Genomic DNA, 20,751 nt, shown 5'->3' on the forward strand with positions numbered 1-20,751 from the left:
GAACAGAGAAAGAGTAATGTAGGTACAGGATTCTGGATATATGTGAGAGACATAGCATGAGAATCAGGAAGCTGAGGTATGACTGAAGTAGGAGCCAAGAAAATTGTCAAGGTGAATGAAAAGAATGGGACCCTTCAGGAGGAAATAAAACAAAAACTGGACAGCGTAACAGCAGGTGGGTGTAAAGAGTAGAGAAAGAGAAATTTCTGTAGTTGCTTTTTCCCAAAGAAAAAAAAGGTAAGAATATTTGTCAGAAGAAGAGATTTTATAAAGCTAGCTAGATTTCCAGTCAGCTTGCCACATAAATGCATGAGGAAGTGCAGTTGTTTTGCTGTCACTTTAAGTTTAAACAGGAAATACTGTGCAATTGAGAAGGTTCAAATCTATTTTGATTTAAGTTAGGAGAGAGGACTGAAGGAGCCTTTCAGTCACTAGATAAAAAAATGTATTTCAACTTAAACCATAAAGCATGCAGTGCAAATCTCTATATTATTTAAAAATATTTTCACATCTGAGAAATAAAATAAAGCTAAAATCTAGCTTTTAGTGGCAAAGATCAGCATAGCGTGATTAAAAGAAAAACTATGAAAGAATGTTTAAGAATAAAAGATGTTGGAGGCATCTTGCATTAAAAACATGTAATCTAAAGAGAAATTTATACACGGTTATTCCTTTCTATATGCAACGTAGCAAAAAGGGGTGAAAACTTCTATAGCATTTGGAATTTATTGAAAAGAGAATTATTGACATCCAAGTTTCACTTCTAACCACAGGTAGGTGTCTTACTTACACAAATCACCTAAAAATACTCTCTTGCGTGTGGGTATATTTTGAAATGTAGAAGACTTATAGCAATGATAAAGGAGAGTTGCAGTGTCCTGTAATTTTTTGGTAAGTAGGAAACATTATATATAGATACCTTAAATGCTTTGGAATTCAGATGTCCACCAAATCTCCTATAGAACTAGCTGCAAGTCATAACTTCAAATAGCTAAATTATTCAGCTAAAATCTAGATATCCCTGCACTGTATTTTCAGTTACTTAACTATTCTCAGACTCCCAAATTACCAAGTTAATAATGTCTGTCAGTTGGGTTTTTTGTTTGTTTTTTTGTTTGTTTTTTTCTCAAATGACAAAATGCTAAGGCAAAGACCTATCACCAGACAATTTTCAAGAATAACCAGTAATTCTGACTGTTTCAAATGCTTGTATTTGAGATACCATGGACATGCATTTCAGAAGCATAGGTACTGCCAGTTCTTTTCACAGTGTGTGTACAGCAAGGATGAAGATCAGGCTTGGGATTTTTTCTTATGTTTTAAGCTTAGGCACTTTTAGGAAGTATTCTGGCCTTTTGTGGACATGTTCAAGTACACCCAGAACCCAGACAGTGCTATTGATAAAGTCAACTCCAATGTCAGTTCCATCATCTGAGTTGTACTGACATTACAAACAATTTCATATCAAACATATTCAAATTTCAAACCAACTTTGTTAGTTTTAGTTTGGGGGCAACATATTCCCCTATTGTCCTATTGACCATAAACACCATCGCAGCTCTGTGGCACTGGCCAGCAAGTTTAAGGGTGTATACATATGTACTCTTTATATGCCTCTATATGTCTTCTCTACATCTGGGTACTTCTGGTTATTATCAGAAGTGAAGAAATGAAGTTTAGACTCATTACTGTCTTGTAGGTGTAAATCAGGATTGCCTGTGCAAAGTAGTTGCACTCATATAAAATGAGAAACTGCAAATTAATTATTTTGTTGATGAGAACACTTTTAACTATGTCCTCAATGTATTTTTTTTTCCTTTAAGAGGTGAAGGCACGAATACTCTTGGCACTTCTTGAGTATACAGGTAATTTTGCTTGTTTTGAGAGTGGGGGAGGGGAATGTGGATGGTATGAGTTGTTTTTTGACATTGCATAGAATGTTGCATTTAGAGAAAGGGGAAAAATCTCAGATACGATAACCTGATTATAAACAATTTACCCTTGTGTTTACAGTGAGGATGGCAAAGAGATTTCTAAAAAATAGTACACTTTTTTTTTTTTATTTCAATGCAAAATATCTTCTCTGGCCATTTGCTTTGGTTCTTGGCAGATGAAGTAGCTGATATTTTACTGAGCTTGTGCACTGTACTTCTCTTGTCTTTCTCTTTTGGGGCTTTTTCCTCTTTACTGTCTTCTGTGTTCTCTCTTCATTCCTGTTAATTTCCAGGCTTACCTTACATTCTAACCTATACCTTTCCTTTTATTTTTTTAGAGATTTTTTTTTTTTAATTCCTTCCTTTTCTGGGATGGGTCTGGTTACTTTGTGTATCATTTTACCATCACCCCATACAGTTTCAAATATATGATGGAATTGTGTTGCTGCTAATTAAATGTCAGTAAATCAGTATATAGAAAATAATACTTAATGCAGAAGATTCTCTGCCATTTGTAGGTGCATAAGTCAGCAGTCACATTTGACTGAGAAAGCTGATTATTTTAACCAATCTGCAGCATTATATGAATGCATTTTTATTTCATGATTTTGTCATGACACATAACAGCAGTTTTATAAAGGGGTATATAACATTACTGTCTTGTCAGATTTCTTCCAGATATGATACATGTTGTTAGTAGTTCCATGAGTGTCTTAAAATAAGAAGTGACATGAGGAAATACCCCAATCTGATTTTTTAAAAAAACAATTTTCCCTATTTACATGATTTCATAAGTTGGTGAACTGTAGAATTTATTTTGTATTACAATATTTTTTTTGTAAAACGAGCCCAAAAGTCTCCTGTGTGCTGTATCTGATACTCAAATAGTAATAAATGAGATTTGGAGGTGAGGTGTTGGAGACGCAGGGGGGCTGCTTCAGAAGCAGGCAGTACAGAGAAAGGCCCTGAAAGTCAGCTTCTGTCAGACAATCAGAGATAAATTTGAGCAAAGAGAGGAGAGAGAATCTGTGTTGGAGACAGAGATGGAGATGGATAGAGCTTTTAAAGATGAAAATTACGTCTGTACTGGATTTTGAACAACATGAGAAATTGGACAGAAGGAGAGGTTAATTTTAATAATCAAAACAAGAAGCAGTGAGTCAGAGTGCAGAAGCAGCAGTGATTAGACCATTTATGGAAAACATTCCTGAGGTCCTGAGAGGCTGACAAATAGAATCAAAATGATAGTAAAAGAGTGGTCACAATTATCAATTGTCAAGGAAAAGATTGAAGAAGATCTCATAAGGAAAATAGAAGTGTGTTAATCTGAGATATACTTGGACTCCAAGAAAAGCAAATATTTAAAGTCAGTATTAATTTCCTGAGTACAGAATTATTTCTGACTTATCCAGTCATCTAAAGTTTTGTCAGCTCCATAGAGAAGGTGGAAAAGAAGCTAAGCCTCTTAGAGGCAGAGGAATCTCAAAACGAGGACAAAGATTTTTGGCTTTGGAAAGACCTCAATATCACCTGGTCTTCTTTTGCTCTGAGAAAGATTAAGTCTGCCAGTACCATTGTGATTGATGTTTGCCTAGCAGCTCATAATGATAAAAATACTCGAAGACCTTCAGCAAAGAGGAAGAAGGAAGCATTAAATATTTATCACCTCAGTTCTATGCTTTATTGAGAACATGTTTCCCTTTCTAACTCTTTTGACCTTTAGCTAATCTAATGCTTGTGCCCTCTGGAATAATTGATAGGTTAGCTAGTCTCTTAATTTAAATCAGCCTCTGATGGTGCCATGGACTTCTACCTAGAGGCCTGTCCTTGGCTTTCCCGACCCATAAATCTCTTGCAGCATATGTAATGCTGCTCTATGCTTGTTTTATAGATTTCATACATATGTATATATAGAGAGATAGACTGTGTTCTGGTAGCAACATTCCTATGTGTCCTGTCTGCACTTTACAGCAGGCTGTCCATCAGCCCCGCCCAGCTGGTAGCTGTGGTATTGACCAGATGATGCAGTCATGAAGAGGTTCTGACTATCTTTGCTTCTTTATGGAAAGTTTTTGTGCCCAGCTGGTTCCGAAATTGGATCTCACAGCAGAGATCTGACTCATATCTGTCACCTTGTAAAATCGAAAGTACATAGAATAATCTTTTCATGGGAACAATGACAGTTTTTGTGTGCTATCTACTGGGACTAGTATTAGGCTGTAAACTTATAACTTACTTTAAAATTGCTTGGGATTTTGGCAAAGAAAAAAACCCACCCCCATTCAATTGCTAGTAATTAATCTCCTGCTCCATTTTTGGTTTTCCTCTTCTGGATTTACCCATCACAGACAGCGAGATACAACTCAGGCGAGACATGGTCTTCTGTCAGAGCCTAGTGGCCACAGTCTGTGCTTTTTCAGAGCAACTAATGGTGGCCTTAAATCACATGTTTGACAACAACAAAGAATATGAAATGGAGACACCGGAGGCCAGCAGAAGATGGTTGGAACAGATAGCCAGTGCAGGTCTTCTCCTTCATTTCCAGTCCTTGCTCTCACCTAACCTGGTAAGACTCCTCATGTGGCATGCTTGGTCACAGCCTGTGTTTTTTCCCTGAGCCAGGGGCACAGTTAAACATTCTCAGTTATAAATGTAATTTTCTGTGTCCTTTGTGCTTATTCTGTTACTTAATTAGCTGCTATTTGGAACAATTGTGATTAAGGTAATTACAGATCTGGGAAATGTTTGTGATATGGGAAATATGTTTTCCACAAAGGTATTATGTTTGTTTTGAGTTTACAGATAGTGAGTTTACCCTTTCACTCCTGCTATTTCCTGGAAATGAGTGGAGTATTAAGCACAGTGCAGGATAAATAAAATACCTGGTTTAGATAATTTTATCATCCCCCTTCCCCCCATAACAACAGGTCTGTAGTAGTTGAAGGATTAAACATGCTAGTCTGTTTTTCTCCCATCCTAGGGCAAATCCTTGTAGTTTGTCAGGTAAATTGGAAATCTGATATTTCTTCACAAAGTTTGGCAAAGAGCCATGTCTTAAGAAACAATAAAAAAAGGGACATGGCTCTGCACTACTCTAATCCCCAGTTACCCAAAGTGCTTCTTCAGCCATTTAAGCTGCTTCTCCCAATAGATTGGTTCTTGCTAACCTGAGGAAGTGTGAAGCAGTCTAAATGGTGTGCTCAGTGGCAAACTTCTCAGCCTCTGGAGTTGCATCCTACTGTATGAAACCCATGCAAATAACACACAAAGTTCCTAGTATCAAAGGTCTTCTTTCCTTGCCCTCTCTATCTCTTTAGCAAATAGCTGAAGAGTGGACCAGATAAACTTTAGAAGCAGAAGGTGTTAATAAAAATAAAGGTATTTCTAAATCATAATTTTAAAGTAATAGTTTATGGTCTTATTGGAGAGCACTGACTTGAGCTACTATGGACAACTATCCCACAGGCAGTTGAGGTTCCTACATGGGCTTATGTGGGACAGGGTATGTCAGGACCAGGGATGAAGCTTAAAACCAGATAAAGTCAAATCCTGAGAGAAAAAGGAGGACTCTTTATCCACACTGGGGAGTGTGTGAAGAAAGCACAGGGAAGCTTGCGCCTATGTTTTAGGTCCTGAATACTTTTTAGCACCATGCAGCACCAGCATGTCCCAGTGTTGAAGTCCTCTGAGTCAAAGAGTACATGGAGTTGGTTCCTATCTTGTGGATTCCTTGTGTGTAGTTGTGATGTTATCACAAAATAACTGACAGCAGCTCTGAATACTACTGGTTTTTCTTTCAAGATTGTAAAGAAAATCCCTTATAGTGAAAATGGAGGCCACTTGGCTATTTCCACATAATGAGATCCCAGCAGTATGCGTTGTCAAATTGAAATAGAAATGAAATATAGTCTTTCCTGCCCAACTGTCTTAACCAAGGCAAAAGTATTTTAAGGCAACTTTTTCAATACCTTCTCATCACTATTGTGCTTACAAACGATCTGTATTATTTTAAAGAAGGGTATTTGAAGGAAATTACACTCATTATGGCCAGAATTCAGTAAAGAATGAGCAGTTGTACAGATTCCCATGTCGCCGAATGGTTTTTAGACTGTTCTGCTGATAAACTTCCTTTGTCCATAGAGATTTCATAGATTGAACCAGGAGGCAAATTATTTCTCACAGCTTTGCTTTTTCATACATACAAGGGGGAATACTATTTCACTATATAGAATGGGGAAAATCATTGGGGTTTTTTTCCTATCTAGAATTCAGTGAACCAAAGTTTACTTTCACTTTATAGTCAGCTAGTTATTCTTTGCTTTCCTACTGTTATAATTCTGAGAGGAGTAAAAATGTATGCCTCAGATTACCATTTAGCCTTTGGTAACTTAAAGTGCTTGGGGCAGGTTGTATAAGGATTTGAATTACTTTAAGTGATTATTGATTTCTGCTGTAATTGCTCTACATATTCATCTCAAGATAATCTTACAGGGAGATGACTATTTTCCTTTTCAAAGGTTCAGTAAATTGTCCGAAGTACTTTAGTAATTGATTTACTGAGCCTTTTTTTGTAAATTAGTCTGAATCCTTTTAGTTATTTCTTTAGCTCAGGAGTACACCATGGGTGTACTCAGGAGTGAACCATAGGTGCAGATCACAATATTGGCATATCTATCTACTTAATTTGCATCTAAAGTTTTGCAAGTGAAGGTGCAAATCACCCTGAGCTGTACTTGTTCTGAAGTACTGGTTCAGTTATTGGTATTTAGAGTGGTTATGGTAAATTCAGCTGTTGCTGATGAAAAAAATGCTAAAATTGTGGCATTTTTAAAATAAAAAATGCTAAAAGGATTTTTTTTTCCACATTTCTTGTAATTTACAAGCTAGACCTCTTGTCCAGACAATCTGTTGAAGTCTGGTATCTTACATAAAGAGTAATTACAGTATTGTTTGATTAAAAGTTTGACTGAGAAATAACGATAGCTATAAATTACTGATTTAGTTTATTAACAATAATGTTCATTGTAATAATCTTGAACTATTAATAAAAGGGAAAGTACCAATAGAAAAAAAAAATATTTACTTTGTCTAGGAGTTAATTAGGTTATACACTGCATCAGTGTTGTGCAACTTTCTGTAGTTACTTATATGTCCTGCTCTCACAATATTTCCGGTAGGGAAAACATCTGGATGAAATGACTATTTCACATTTTCTTTTGCCTTTTTTAGGCTGATGAGCAAGCCATGCTAGAGGATACACTGGTTGCACTGTTTGACTTGGAAAAAGTTACTTTTTACTTCAGACAATCAGAGCCAGAACCGCTAGTTGCGAGTGAGTAATTAATATCTGGGCTTTAATGGTCAGAAACACGTTGTGTATTTGTAACATTTTTCTTTCCTAGAACATTATCTCCCATAGGGAATATTATATAATTTGGGATTATGTGGAATTAGTAGATCTGTAGCTCTCCTAATATTCCAAGATTTACTGAAACACAGCTAACATCAGTGACAATGTAGAGTCATTATCTGGCAATGTCAGTAACTTTGGGGGCAAAAACTGCTGAATCATATTTTCCATTGGGAGTGTGTGACTGCATCAGGAAAGTCCCTGGAAGATCTTCGTGTTATTGAAGAGCCAAGTGTAAAATAAGCTTGAAGGTCTTCACAGAGAAATGCAACTGCGTTGGAGAAGCATAACAAATATTGCATTTTATTGCCCGAAAGACAAAGTAAAGCTTGGAAGAGTTCCTTGAAAGGAGATAGCAGACACTATTAAATTAGCTTTAAATTTAAGCAAGAAGTTTCCTGTGAGAGCTGCTGGCTCAGACAATGAGAGACCTGAACCCTTCCTCCCAATACTTGCCCAGCTAGCAACAAGAGATTGTCTTTGCTGTTTATACCCTGCTGTTTATTCCCTCCTTTTCAGACACTCCCTTATGAAAATATATATTCAGCCAGTAGAGGTTCTCCTGCAGTGAACTTTGTTTAGTGAGCAAAAAGCACTCATTTTTTCTTAAGTCTCATAACTCCCCCGGGAAGGGAGAAAAGCATGTCTGCTTCACATCAAGCTTTTCTAAAGCTGGATTAAGACCACACGTGAGAGAACTTCTGCAATAACCAAAACCAGAAGACCCAAAGCTCCTCCACAAAGCTGCTCATGCCCTGAAGAGTTCAGTAGCACAGGGTCTGTAGCCAGGTAGGAAATAGTCCATAGAAGGCCATATTTATTTCAAGTAAGGAAACTCTTCAAGGTGTTTCTCTTAAAAAGAAAACCTGCCAAAACATTACAACATAGAGCAGCATGGCATATGCCTGTGTCATGAATACTTCATCCTGTTGCATCTTCCATTGAAAGTGTTGATGCTAAAACATAAGAACAATAAATGGGAAGTCTGTGTGTTCTAGGATTGTAATAAATTCTGCATTTCCTCTTAGTTTAAGGTCTAACACCACAGTCGTCCTGGCTGTGGTTCCAGAAGAAAAGGAACTGGCAAATTTGATTTTTCTATTTATGGTTCTGCATAATCAATAAAAGAAAAAAAGAAAAACCAGCTTCTTTTAGTATTACAAAAAATAGTGGAAATTGTTCCTTTGCAGTCTTTTCCATTTAGGCATAAAAAATATATGCATAAAGTGTAAAACTACATATTTTTAATGCAAATCACTAAATCTTGGTTTTACTGCTTTCGACTTGGAGATTTATGTATGGAAAAGATACATAAACAGGAAATATATACAAAGCTTGAACTGAATTAAACTGACTTCCTCTGAGTATTCAGCTAAACGGAAAATGTTTGTCAGCTTTTGTTAATGGCCATTACTTGTTCATCTGGCATAATGCACACAATGTGTGTTGGGGAATCACTGTAACTTTAAAATGATAGTGGTAGTTTCCCTGAACTCTGCACTAATGTATTCTTAAATTTTATATATTCTAACAGAATATATTTGTTTTCTGAGATGAGTCCTGATTTTTAATAATAATTTAATGAATATGCTGGTAGCTAGTGTATATTAACTTGTGTTCTATCTCTCACACCCTCCATGGGCACCCCCTTGCATGTCCTTGGGAGGTTGTGAGCTATGCTGGTGGTGGCATGTGCCTCCCATGCCAGACAGATCACAATTAGGATGCCCCCAACAGGATTCCTCAAAATGATCATCCTGCTACGTGAGGATCAGCAGAGCCAAGTCAGATATGGCAATGCACTCTATGAATCCTTCCCAATAATCAATGGTGTGAAACAAGGCAGTGTTCTCACACCCACTCAACAATCTTCTTCAGCACAATGCTCCAGAGGGCCATGGCAGACCTCAATGAAGAAAATGGCATTTACATCCGATAAGGAGCCTATTCAACCTAAGGTGATTGAAGGCCCACACCAAGACCCTAAATCACCATGTCCCAGAGTTGCTTTTTGCTGGGGATGCCACCCTCGTTGCTCACACAGAAGCAGCTCTGCAGTGCATAACATCCTGCTTTGCAGAGGCTGCAGATCTTTTTGGGCTGGAAGTCAACTTGAAGAAGAAAGAAGTTCTCTACCAGCCTGCACTGCAGGAAGACTTCCATCATCCCCACATCACCATAGGTGAATCAGAGCTTAAGTCAGTCCAGCAGGTCAGCTCTCTGGGATGCATTATTTTCTCGGACACCAAGATTGACAAAGAGATAGACAACAGATTAGCAAAGGCACACAGTGCATTTGAAAGACTTCATAAAAGAGTCTGGAGCAATAAACACCTGAAGAAAAGTACAAAGATTGGTGTCTACAGGGCCATTGTACTCTTTTCTATGGGTCTGAATCATGGGTCACCTACTGCCACCTCCTGCGACTCCTTGAACACTTCTGTCAGTGCTGCCTCTGTGCAATCCTAAGCGTCCACTGGACTGACTGCGTGACCAATGTTCCTGTCCTTGAACAGGCAGGGGTCACCAGGACTGAGGCCATGATACTGAGGACACAGCTGTGCTGGGCAGGGCAGGGCACATCTCCAGGATGGAGGATCACCACCTCCCTAAGATTGTGCTCTGTGATGAACTTGCCACCGGCTGCCGCAACAGAGGAGACCCAGAAAGGAGATACAGGGACTCCCTGAAACAGTCCCTCAGCTTTGGCCATGTTGACTGCCAGCAGTGGCCTACTCTGGCTTCCAGTCGGGAGACATGGAGACACCATCCATAACGCTGCTGCCTCCCTTGAGAACACAGGTAGAATCAGTCTGGAGGAGAAAAGACAGCACAGAAAGAGCCGTGCCTTGGCTGTCCCCTCACAGGACATTTTCTGCTGGGCCTTTTGCAGCCACACTGCCAGTCCCCCATTGGCCTCATCAGCCATCACTGTGCTTGCAGCAAGTGTGGGGAGAGCCCTTCTTAAATCTTTCTTTGTGCAGTCAAGCCATGATCCCTCACAAATCTGAGGAGAATCTGAATCTATGTATCACACTGGCCTTACACATCTTTCATCTGAAGAAAGCATGTGAAATATGGCTAAAGGTATCTTTCCAGTGATTTCAGACTATGTGCTGTATGTAGATTTTTCTGCAGGTTTACAAACATTTTTTCTGCAGGTTTACAGGGAACACAATAGGATGTTGCCAACTGCTTGTTTTGTTTATTATTTTGCTTAGTTGCTGCTTTTCTGTTTATCTAATTCTTCATAATGGGTAGGACCAAAGTGGCCACAACATCACTGAACATAATGCAAAATACTGCATGTATTATTTTTTTGTCTGCAGTGATTTTTTATCTAATTGTGGGAATTGTGGGTGCAAAATTTTCAGGAATGTGATGTGTCATTGCTTTTAATGAAACGGTACCACTGACTTTTCTTAGATGTACCAATCACATACCAAGCAGAAGGAAGCCGGCAGACCCTGAAGGTTTTCTTCTACCTTGATAGTTACCATTTTGAACAGCTTCCTCAGAGACTGAAGAATGGAGGGGGATTTAAAATCCACCCAGTGCTTTTTTCACAAGGTAACTTGAGGTTTAATTTTTTTTTTCCACCCAGTTCTTCCACATAATACTTAACTATCTTTAAACTCTTATTTACCCTGATTTAAGTCCTTTCTAACTATAAGGGCAAAATGCTTATATTTAAATTGTTGTTTAATGTGAGCATTAATTGAGAACTTTGAATTAAAATGTGAGTTTAAGAAATGCTGAGATTTGTGATTAAAAAAATAGAGGTATGGTTATACATCTCCAAGTTTATAAGTGCTAGATGATTCCAACAGCATAGAATTGTCTTATCAATATTGTTTTGTTCTTTGTAGACATTAGTGGACAATAGTCAGACAATGAAACTTGCTTTTAAAAAGTCTTTTGCTTATCAAATGCTCCCATAATCTTTTCTGTCACTTCGAGTCTAAGGACAAAATTGATGTTCCCTGAGAATTCTGTCTCTTTAAAATGTTATGAAGACTTAACATTTTCAGGCTTTTGTAGTTTTGACACTGCAAACAGTGCTGAAGTGATAAATGGTTGCACTGATGCTCAGCCTGTTCATAAATTGCAGGCAGCCTGCATTAGCTGCAGTGCCATTACACTCATCAGGAGCTTGGAGTTTGTTTCCCTGAGATGGTGAATGTGAGGTGCTGATTGCCCTGAGCTCCTTTCCATTTCAGAGGAAGCTGAAAATACTCCCATACCTTGCTAAAGGTTTCCAGGGTCTGTCTGGAATAGGCAGAAGTCAGGTATGTGAATGAAGGCTTTGAGGAGGGCTCTGACAGATAACAAGGATGTAAAAGGAAACGGCAAACAAAATACATGAACATATAGGCAAATTTACTGTAAACTTAAACCACACGATTTTTTAAAAATAAGAGCCCCCTGAAGTCTGATTTTTAAACAAACTAATAAAGACAGTCTTGAATGGGTTGCTTTTGAACAGACTGATTTCAGTCATAGGGGAAAACGAGAGCACTGAATAGGAGACACATTTCAGTAGAGCAGACAAAAAGGTGCCTGAAAGAGAACAGAAAATGTCTTGCTTGAGATGAAATCCTGGATGAAATCCTTGAGATGAAATCCTTTTTTTTAGATTTGGAAGGATATTCAGCATGCTACCGACTTTATTTACAGATTTTACACTCTTTCTGTTTCCAGAAGACCAAAATATTTGATTCTTAGGGTAAGGATCTTTGTAGTCAGCTAAAGGAAAAGAACAAGGATTCATTTAAGTGTTAACATCTGCTTAATAATTTTCAGTAACATAGAACATTTCTTTTGTCTTTATTAATGCAAATTACTTTTCAAGGATCCCCCTCCAAAAAAGCCCATTAGACCCTAAGAATAAGAAATCCTGGATAAGAAGTTAAATCCTAGTGTTTAAATCATTATTTTGGATTTTGTTTTCCTCATTAATGAGAGAATGGGATCCTGTTTTTGACTTCTTTCCTATGATGTTTGTCTGAGCTGCCATCCGCATCTTTAACTGAAATTTATTAGCTACAAATGTAGAAATCTGTAAGTTCTTATGTGAAGTGGATTCTTGCTTCCCAAGCTTAACAGAGCTAAGCTGTTGCCTGACTGAAACACAATGGTTTATGATGCTTTCAAATGGAACATTTAGAAAATCATGGTTTGGAATATCATCAAAAGCCCAAGTTAGTGCACATCAGTCTCTTTATCTCTGTGTTGCTGTGTTCTGTATTGCATAACTCCATGCCTAACATGACAAGTCTGTGTATGAGCAGGAATTGGACTATAGACATTTTTAAGTTTTAAAATGCTTACTTTGAAAATGCTTAAAATGCTACATTATGCATCCCTCCACTTGTAAAACCAGGTTTGTGTGGCCATATACTAAAGTGTATACATTCAAAAGAATCCTGATCTTCAGGAATGAGGTCTGAAAATATTGAGCTATAGCTCTTGGCATTCAGTTTTCTCTGTTTCCTAAGTTAGAATTGAGTTCTCAGCAACAAATAAACATAATTAAATGACATTCTATTTGAAATTCATATTAAACTTATTTAAAATTGCTACATAGTCTCTTAGTTTCATAGGCTTTTTTAATTTTCGATTTTCGTTGAATCCTAGAATAATTCAGATTGGAAGGGATGTCAAGAGTTCTCAAGTCCAACTCCTTCTCATAGCAGCATCAGCTGTGAGATCAGCTCAGGTTGCTTGGGTGTTTATCAAGTAGAAAACACCCAAGGACAGAAACTGTACAACCTCTTGAGTAAACTGTTCCTCTACTTGACTGCCCTAATGGTGAAAAAGTGTTTTCTTTCAATTGAGTTGAAGCACCCCTTGTTTCAATTTATGTCCACTGGCTCTTCCAGCATGCACCATTTTCAAGAGCCTGGCTCTGTCTTCTGATTGCCCTCCTGATAGCTAATGGCACCTGGCTAGTAGGTCCTCCCCAGAGCTATCACATCAACCTGAACAAGCGCAGGTCCCTCAATTTCTCACAGAGCATGTGCTGTCTTGGTTACCCTCTAGTCAGCTCTCCATTTGATTAACAGCTTTCATGTACTGTGGAGCCCAAAATTAGACACATTGTTCTGGGTGCTATCTAATGAGTGTATCTAGTGAGGAAAAGCATTTCTTTCAGTCTACTGGCCACGTTTATGTTAATCATGGTTATGTTATGTGCTCATATCCCCTGCTTCTCTTGATTTGGTACTGGCTGCAAACTTGACTTACCTCCTCCAGGTCAGTGGTAGAGATGTAGAACAATATAGAACCATGTGGTACTCATATTGGGCCCCTAATGGGACGTGGTCTACCTAGGCACTACCCCTTGAGCCTGCCCATCCCTCTGTATTTTTTTCTAATTCAGTTGTCTGTGCATTCAGACCTATCTCAGATTCAGGAATACAATAGGAGATACGTTTGTAAGGAAAGCTTCCTTACAAAAGAGGTTTCTAATATATTAGATAGAAAAATGTTAAACCCTTCAAAAAGAGGAGCACCAGAGCACATGCTGGGGGATTCCCTGCCAGCACCCATGAGCATGGCCCCAGTGGTGCCTGTGGAGGCAGAACTGGGTGCTCCAGCCAGGCCCCACAGATGACTGAGTTTCCCAGTTGGGAAGGCTGATTGGATAAAACCAACTTCATGCCAGTAAAATAAGCAGTATGAATTATCAACTCTGTTTTCATTAGTGTGCTGTTATAAATGGAGTTTTTGTGGGGGCTTTCTGGAGTGATTTGGCACCAAGGAAGTTAAGGAGCAAGTCTGACTGTTGAAAATTAGTACTTTTTTGCACAGAAGGAGAATTGCGAATTCTTTAGTGCAGAAAGGGAGTGTAATTTGCATGTTCTTTCACAATGAATGAATTCTTTATTAACTGGTCATATTAAGCAGTACAAGCAGAATTAATATTCTGTGTGCAGCTGAAACTCTTTGGACAGCAGCATGTTTCTTTCAGAACTCTGCTTCTTGCTTTCATTTTCTGATAGGATGATGAATTCTTAGAATGTGTATGGATTATTAAAGTGGCAATATTCCTAATTGTAAAATCTTTAATGCTTCTCCCCCAAAATCTGTTTCACCTTATGTTTTATGGTATAATAAGGTTAACCTCCTAATGTGAAGAACTTTGATTTTTTTCAGTGCAAATTTTTTGAGAACTTTTCAAACATTTAATTTGACTTGGCTAAAGAAAAGGTTAAACTTCTTTGAGTGTGTAAGTTAAAGGGGCTGGGGGGGATGATCTTTATGTTCTCTTTTTTGAAAACTATTGCTAGGAGGAGCATCTCAGAATGGAACGCTATTGTATTAAGCTTTTCTTCCTTTTAATTTCAGTGCAGTGATAATGTGAGAAGGATAAAGATCCTTCCATGTATGGAAGTTTTTGTTTACTTCCCTAGTTCTTGTACTGATCCTTGCTTTGGTAAGGTGAATGTAACAAAGGTGAATATAATCAAGTATTTGACTTTAGAAACATTCCTTGTCCCTGAAAAGGAGCTTAGAGGGCATTTTCTGAGCTCCATAGAGGCTTGCTTTACTTTATCCAGAAGGCACTGACATTTTGAGAGAGAATAACTCTAGGTTCAGGTGCTCCCCAGCTCCCAAAATCAGGCTTTGTAAGAAGCTGTCAGGTCTCCCCTTGTGAAAGTAGCTGGTACCTTAATCCTTTCTTTCCTCTACCCCAGCTCATGCTACTGTTTTCTTGCAGGATTTATCAGAAGTAAAATTCACATTTACATTCATAGGGCAGGAGCACCTTAATTAGAGCAGTGGAACTCTATCTAGCACTCTTCTTTGTATTTTCCACACAGCAAGAAATATAATTTTTCTTGGAAATTAAATCTTAAAGAGAAATCTATATGAATTTGATGACATATGGAAACAGCTCAGCAATCCACAATGGAGTAGGAGCCTCAAGGTTAAAAAGTAATTCACTAGTGTGTGAACAAAGCTACAAAGAAGGCAAGAACTAAATATTTAATAATGATTTTTCTCTTCTCCATTGTCCTTTCTCTTTTTTTTACAGCATTGGAGAGCATGGAAGGATACTATTACAGAGACAGTGTCTCAGTAGAAGAATTTCAAGCTCAGATCAATGCAGCCTCACTAGAAAAAGTCAAGCAATATAACCAGAAGCTACGGTGGGTGATAAACCAAAATTCCTGAGATTTGTTTGCCAAGTTCTGATTTTCAACTCAGTTTCTATGGCACATCTTTAAACTGAATTGCATTGTATGGTGGTTGGTTTTGGTGGATGATTGAATAAGATCCACGATCCATGGTTACGACTTTTCTAATTTCTGCACTTTTAAGGTATGTTTTAAAAAATAGTTTTCCCATTAAAGCTATAGCTGTAATTAGTTGTTACTGTTATCTGTGGAAAATGAAACGTTTGCATGGTCACAAATGGATTATCAGAATTTTTAGGCATTATGATCTGATTTTCCAGACCGTATTGACAAAATTTACAGAATAGGATTTAAAAAATAGTGCTGTTCTCCTCAAAGCTGAGCATCTTCCTCCCCACCCCCTTCCATACTAATGGGAATATAAACAAATTTGGATATTTGCACTAGCTTTGGGCCTGGATTACAGAGTGAATACTTGCCAATATATGTAAAGGTTATGCAGCTGTGTATTTCAATTTCATTGAGAAATTTCACATAAAGAGACAATTTCTGGTATACAAAATAATGTATTAGTTATAAAGTAAAACAATAACAAAACCAGTAAAAGCTGCTCCTGCATCTCACTGTATCTGTGAGCATGCTTTTTGACTACACTTATTTGCAGGAGTTGAAGAAAAATAGTGCAAGGGACTGAAGTAAAATCACATCTTGAGTAAGATGGAAATGCTGTCATTTCACTAGAACTATTAGGCAGGTTTTAAAAGCAGCAGAGAACAGGAGATTTAAAAAGAGGTTAAGGACAGAGACAAAGTGGAAAGGGGATAAATGAAGGTCCATTTTTCCAGTTCCTTCATCTGCTGGCCCACTTCTGTCTTTGGAAGGTTTTCTTCATGGATCTTGTAAAAGTACTTCTCAAATGTGTTACCAAAGCAGTAGACTTTGTAAATTCTGTCTTAATCTAGACAGCTTTAAAATCAAAAGTGATTTTAAAGCCAGATGTATTCAGTGGGTACTGTATTTTTGTTTTTTTGACATTTGTGTCAGTACAATTCTATGTTCTTTAAAACTATAGTATCTATTTTGTCTGGTTTCCACCTTCTTTTGTTAGGACTTGCTATTTGGAAAGAAGAGATCTTCCTGAATATTTAATTGACAAGGCTTATGTTATAAATCAGTTTTACAGAAAGGTTTGGTCGTGCTTATATTTGTCCTAGATGAAGTCAGCTAGTGCTGGGAAGCTATTTCTATCAGTTGGACAAGACAAGACTTTTTGTGCTGTTTTTTTTCTATGAATAGGCCCAATTTAGCCCCCATGAAAATCTTTAAAAGAAATTCTTCCTGTCTCTGTGCTCTAGTGTTCCTGACCTTGCTTACCTTGCCTGTTGGGACCTCCATTCATGCTGTGGCTCTAATGGGGCACATTCCTCTTGTGGGGTTGTGACTCATGGGTTGCAAACTTCCAAGGCCTGGTTTTGCAAGAAGTTACTATGAAAAAGCTGGTGTTCAACAAAAATTACCATAAATAGAATTGTGGATTTTTTTTTCCAGCCATCTAAGGGCTGATGAGAATATTCATTAATTCATGTTTTTTGCTTGCTTTCTGGTAAACTCTGCCCATTTCTTAAATGAGACATAAACAGCTTCAGGAATTCACTGCCATAATGCGAGGAGGAAAAAGAGAAAAACAGATGCTTTGTTCTTGTTCTTCCATTTGCTAGCCTGTGTAGGTGTTTGGCCAGGAGAACCTAATGAAGTAACTACAGCAGCAAAAGATATGAACATTTGGATAATCGCTCTACAGAATTAAAAAAATAAGAAGTGAAATTGCGTATTCCCTGGGTACATATTTAAGTGCAATAATATGATCTTAAACTCTTCACGTGGAAGGAATCCTCTGTGCAGAACCACCTAATCAGTAATAAGTCATTCAAGACACAATCCATAAACCATTCTTTCTCCTTAGAAAAGGAATGCATTGCTTGTTTGGGAAATGAGCATCCGGTGTGACCACCCTACAGTCTCTTGATTGCTACAGCAGCAGAGACCAAAAGGGAGGAACAGTAAAGAAAAAAGTGGTGGGAGAAGAGGACAGGGACTGGTGGAATGAAGGCACTGGTTGGCAGTGCCACAGCAGCCAAGCCATCTGTCGATGAGGCTTCTTGGTACAAGTTCAGCTTCTCTTATTCTTGATGCATTTAGATAATAATGCTTTAATTATGTGAAACAGATGAGACCACTCCCCTGTGTATGATCTCACAAACAGAGATTTTTGCCTAACTTGTGTTATAACCAAACGGGACATTAAAAATAAAAATGAGTAGTGCCTTTGCTCAAGTAACTCCTGAATTACTTGTAGTAAAGTATTTTTAAAGCTTGAGAACATACAAGATTTTTGAGGAATGGGGTTTCTTTTGGGTGTCAAGTCTGATACTGATATATGCCTTAAAAGAATTGACTTTCAGACCATTCATTTGAATGAATCAAAAGATATGCTAGTAAATTTTTAGTGGATTTCAGGAAAGATAACCTTTATCCATCATATAAAGTCAAGAAATTCAATCCTTGCTTTTATTGCAAGATTCTTGCATAACTATGGAACTGTGACCTGCTTTTCCACAGTATCAGAGGTAATACAATAAATTCAGGTGCAAAATTATTCTTCTTGACATGTCTCCTTTATGTGAGCAGCATAAATGCTTCTATTTTTCACGGTACTTTCTTTGGGGCTTTTGCAAATACTACCTCAACTATGAATTTGTTATGATTATCACTTTTATGAGAATGCATGAAAGAGTTGAAAATTGGTTATAGAATTTCATGCTTATGTGGAATGGAGGGAGAGAATGTCCCTCCATCTTCTGTAAAAGATTTAATCCTAGCTATTTGAATCCAGTTATATAAGGGAACTTTTATTCTAAGGCCAGATAAAGTTTATTTTTCCTGCAATTTCTGAGGCAACATCCCCTACCCCAGCAATATGGTAAGTCCTTTATCAGAATAAAAAAGTTATTTAAAAAACAACAGCAAAACAACAAACAAACAAAATCCGGCCAATACTTAACTTATGAAATTCCTTAACCTGCTGGGAAATCTTGGCCCACAACTGTTCTTATTCATGCTGGTTTTATTTTTCACAGTCAGTCAAGGTGCACTTATTTTTGTAGTTTACCAATTCTCTTTCTCTGATACTGATAAAGAAAAGAAAGTAGAGCTCAAATTCTGTTTGCGAGTTGAACTGGTGTCAATATTTGCCAGCAATGTAAACTAAACCACATCGGATTGTTTGCTAAGAAGAAACATGCAGTACAACCCAGTGAAAGTAATTAGGTCAGCAAAGATTTTAAAGATCTTTATTACTGTGTGTTTGATGGCTCAGCAGTTGTCTTCTAAATTAGAAGAGAACCAGAAAGAACCTGGGTATCTGATCTGCACAAAGGCTGATGCTAGGTGAGCTGATTCTATATTCTCCTGCCTCCTTCCACTTTTCCCCATCTTCCTCCTCTGGTGTTGCTTGCTGTTAGAATAGGCTTTTCCCATCCTGAATCTATCCTTTTTGCTTTTACAGATACCAGTGACCACTGTGCTTCAACAGTGTTGGACACAATGGTGTCTGAATCCATAACTACTACAAACACTTACAGGAATAACAAAACCTCACAAATACACTATATTTGCTTGAACTGCTTGGTTGGTGTATGTGTTCTCTTGCAAATCCTGACTCATGTAATTGTAAAATCACAATTGTAAACTTTAAGTTTGGAGGCATTATTGCTTTAAGAGTTATTTAATTAAAATACATTCTTCCCTTTGATTGTGATTTTTATGTTTGTAAAGGTCTCTTTCCTGCAGAGTGAGATTCAGTATAGTGGTTGTTATTATATTGAATTGCACAGAAATAAATCTTATGGTCATTCCATAAGAGGCATTTAAAATGCCTCTTCAGTACCAATGCTTGCATTTAGACATTTAAATATCTTTAAAATTTGGTTCCTAATGTTATAGCTGAACGGGTTAGGAGCAGTCAAAGGGAAATAAGCAAAATAACAGATAAGGTGATGTTAGGAGAGCTCTGCTTTCCCCTAACTTCTTTTATCCTCAGCATGGCACTTTCTTGTGACATCCTTGACTATATGATGACCCAGTTCTTCAGCCCAAAGATTGGATCATGCTGTGGGAAAGACAGCTGAGGGTTGCTATCCATCCCTGCCACTGGTGTGGGTGCTAATTACCACTGTGTAGTAATTAACTTGCCTGTACATCAATAGACAAAGAAGGTCTGGAAAAAAATGTTCCTTCCTTCCTGCCTACCATTCTGTGTGATTTGGAACTATTCTTTGAAGTCAGCTGTGTCTAGGGTTATTGGCAGCTACTTTTATAGCCTGTTGTGGAGCTGTAATAGAAGAAAAATTAAAGCAAGCAGTAAAGGGAAAAGGCCATTCTTTGTGGGGTTTTTTTTCCTCCATGTTGCTGCCTTCTTAGATTTCACTTTATGAGGTACATGCAAATCTGTTACGCTAAGGAAGCAATTATAATCAGTGAATCTAATGACAAATGATTTAGCTAACTACCCTCGTTAAATTGATCATCTGATTAGGCTGAATGTAGTCTTTGTCATTTTAAAGTGTTTCATTTATAATGTAACTTCAAACAGTTTCTCTGTCTGAATGCTTCTGTATTTATTTTATGGAATAGGTAGTCCTCCACAGAATGATGGAAAATTTAATTTAATTCTTTATTCAAGGATGTTATAATCCATGAGGTTTTCATGTTGTTGTGTTTTCTTATTTCTTTTAATTTTTAAAAAGACAAGAAAGGAAATTATGTCTGCTTCTAGAATTTATGCAAGCTTGGAACAAAATCTGTCTGAGGAATGTAACATCTTTTTTATTTATACACGCACATATACATGCATAGCAGCCTCTCAAGCTGCAGGCTTCTTGGCAGGCTGATGTTTTCTGTATCCTGTATAATTTAGTCAAGGCAGAAAATAGATGTGATGGCACTCATGGCTTCAGGCTGAACTAAAATCCTCTAATAGTTGCTTTGGTATAAATGCAATACAATGACATAAAGGGCATATCCACTTAGAGATAGTTAATTACTGTGAAAGAAAGAGCTTGTCTCTCTCTGGAACAAACCGATGGGTCCTCAAGACAATGCACATGTTATCACAAAGACCAGATTGTGTATCAGTTCCTGGAATAAATGCCTTTAAATCCACCTTAAGACTGTCCGATTCCTTCCCCTGCTCTTTTCAGTGGAA

General features: G+C 37.7%; 1 protein-coding gene across 3 annotated transcripts in view; it reads left to right on the forward strand.

Annotated features, from left to right (window-relative positions):
* Window positions 1–20,751, forward strand: part of PREX2 (phosphatidylinositol-3,4,5-trisphosphate dependent Rac exchange factor 2) — a 176,725-nt gene that overhangs the window by 122,122 nt on the left and 33,852 nt on the right. For all 3 annotated transcript variants that reach the window (XM_071737737.1, XM_071737736.1, XM_071737738.1), the window contains 5 exons: window positions 1,824–1,865; window positions 4,283–4,500; window positions 7,164–7,266; window positions 10,771–10,914; window positions 15,386–15,500. In XM_071737737.1, the coding sequence (XP_071593838.1) occupies window positions 1,824–1,865; window positions 4,283–4,500; window positions 7,164–7,266; window positions 10,771–10,914; window positions 15,386–15,500 (622 nt within the window). The remainder of the gene's footprint in view (window positions 1–1,823; window positions 1,866–4,282; window positions 4,501–7,163; window positions 7,267–10,770; window positions 10,915–15,385; window positions 15,501–20,751) is intronic.

Source organism: Heliangelus exortis, chromosome 2 (genome assembly GCF_036169615.1).
Source record: "Heliangelus exortis chromosome 2, bHelExo1.hap1, whole genome shotgun sequence".
In the NCBI taxonomy this organism is placed as follows: Eukaryota; Metazoa; Chordata; class Aves; order Apodiformes; family Trochilidae; genus Heliangelus; species Heliangelus exortis.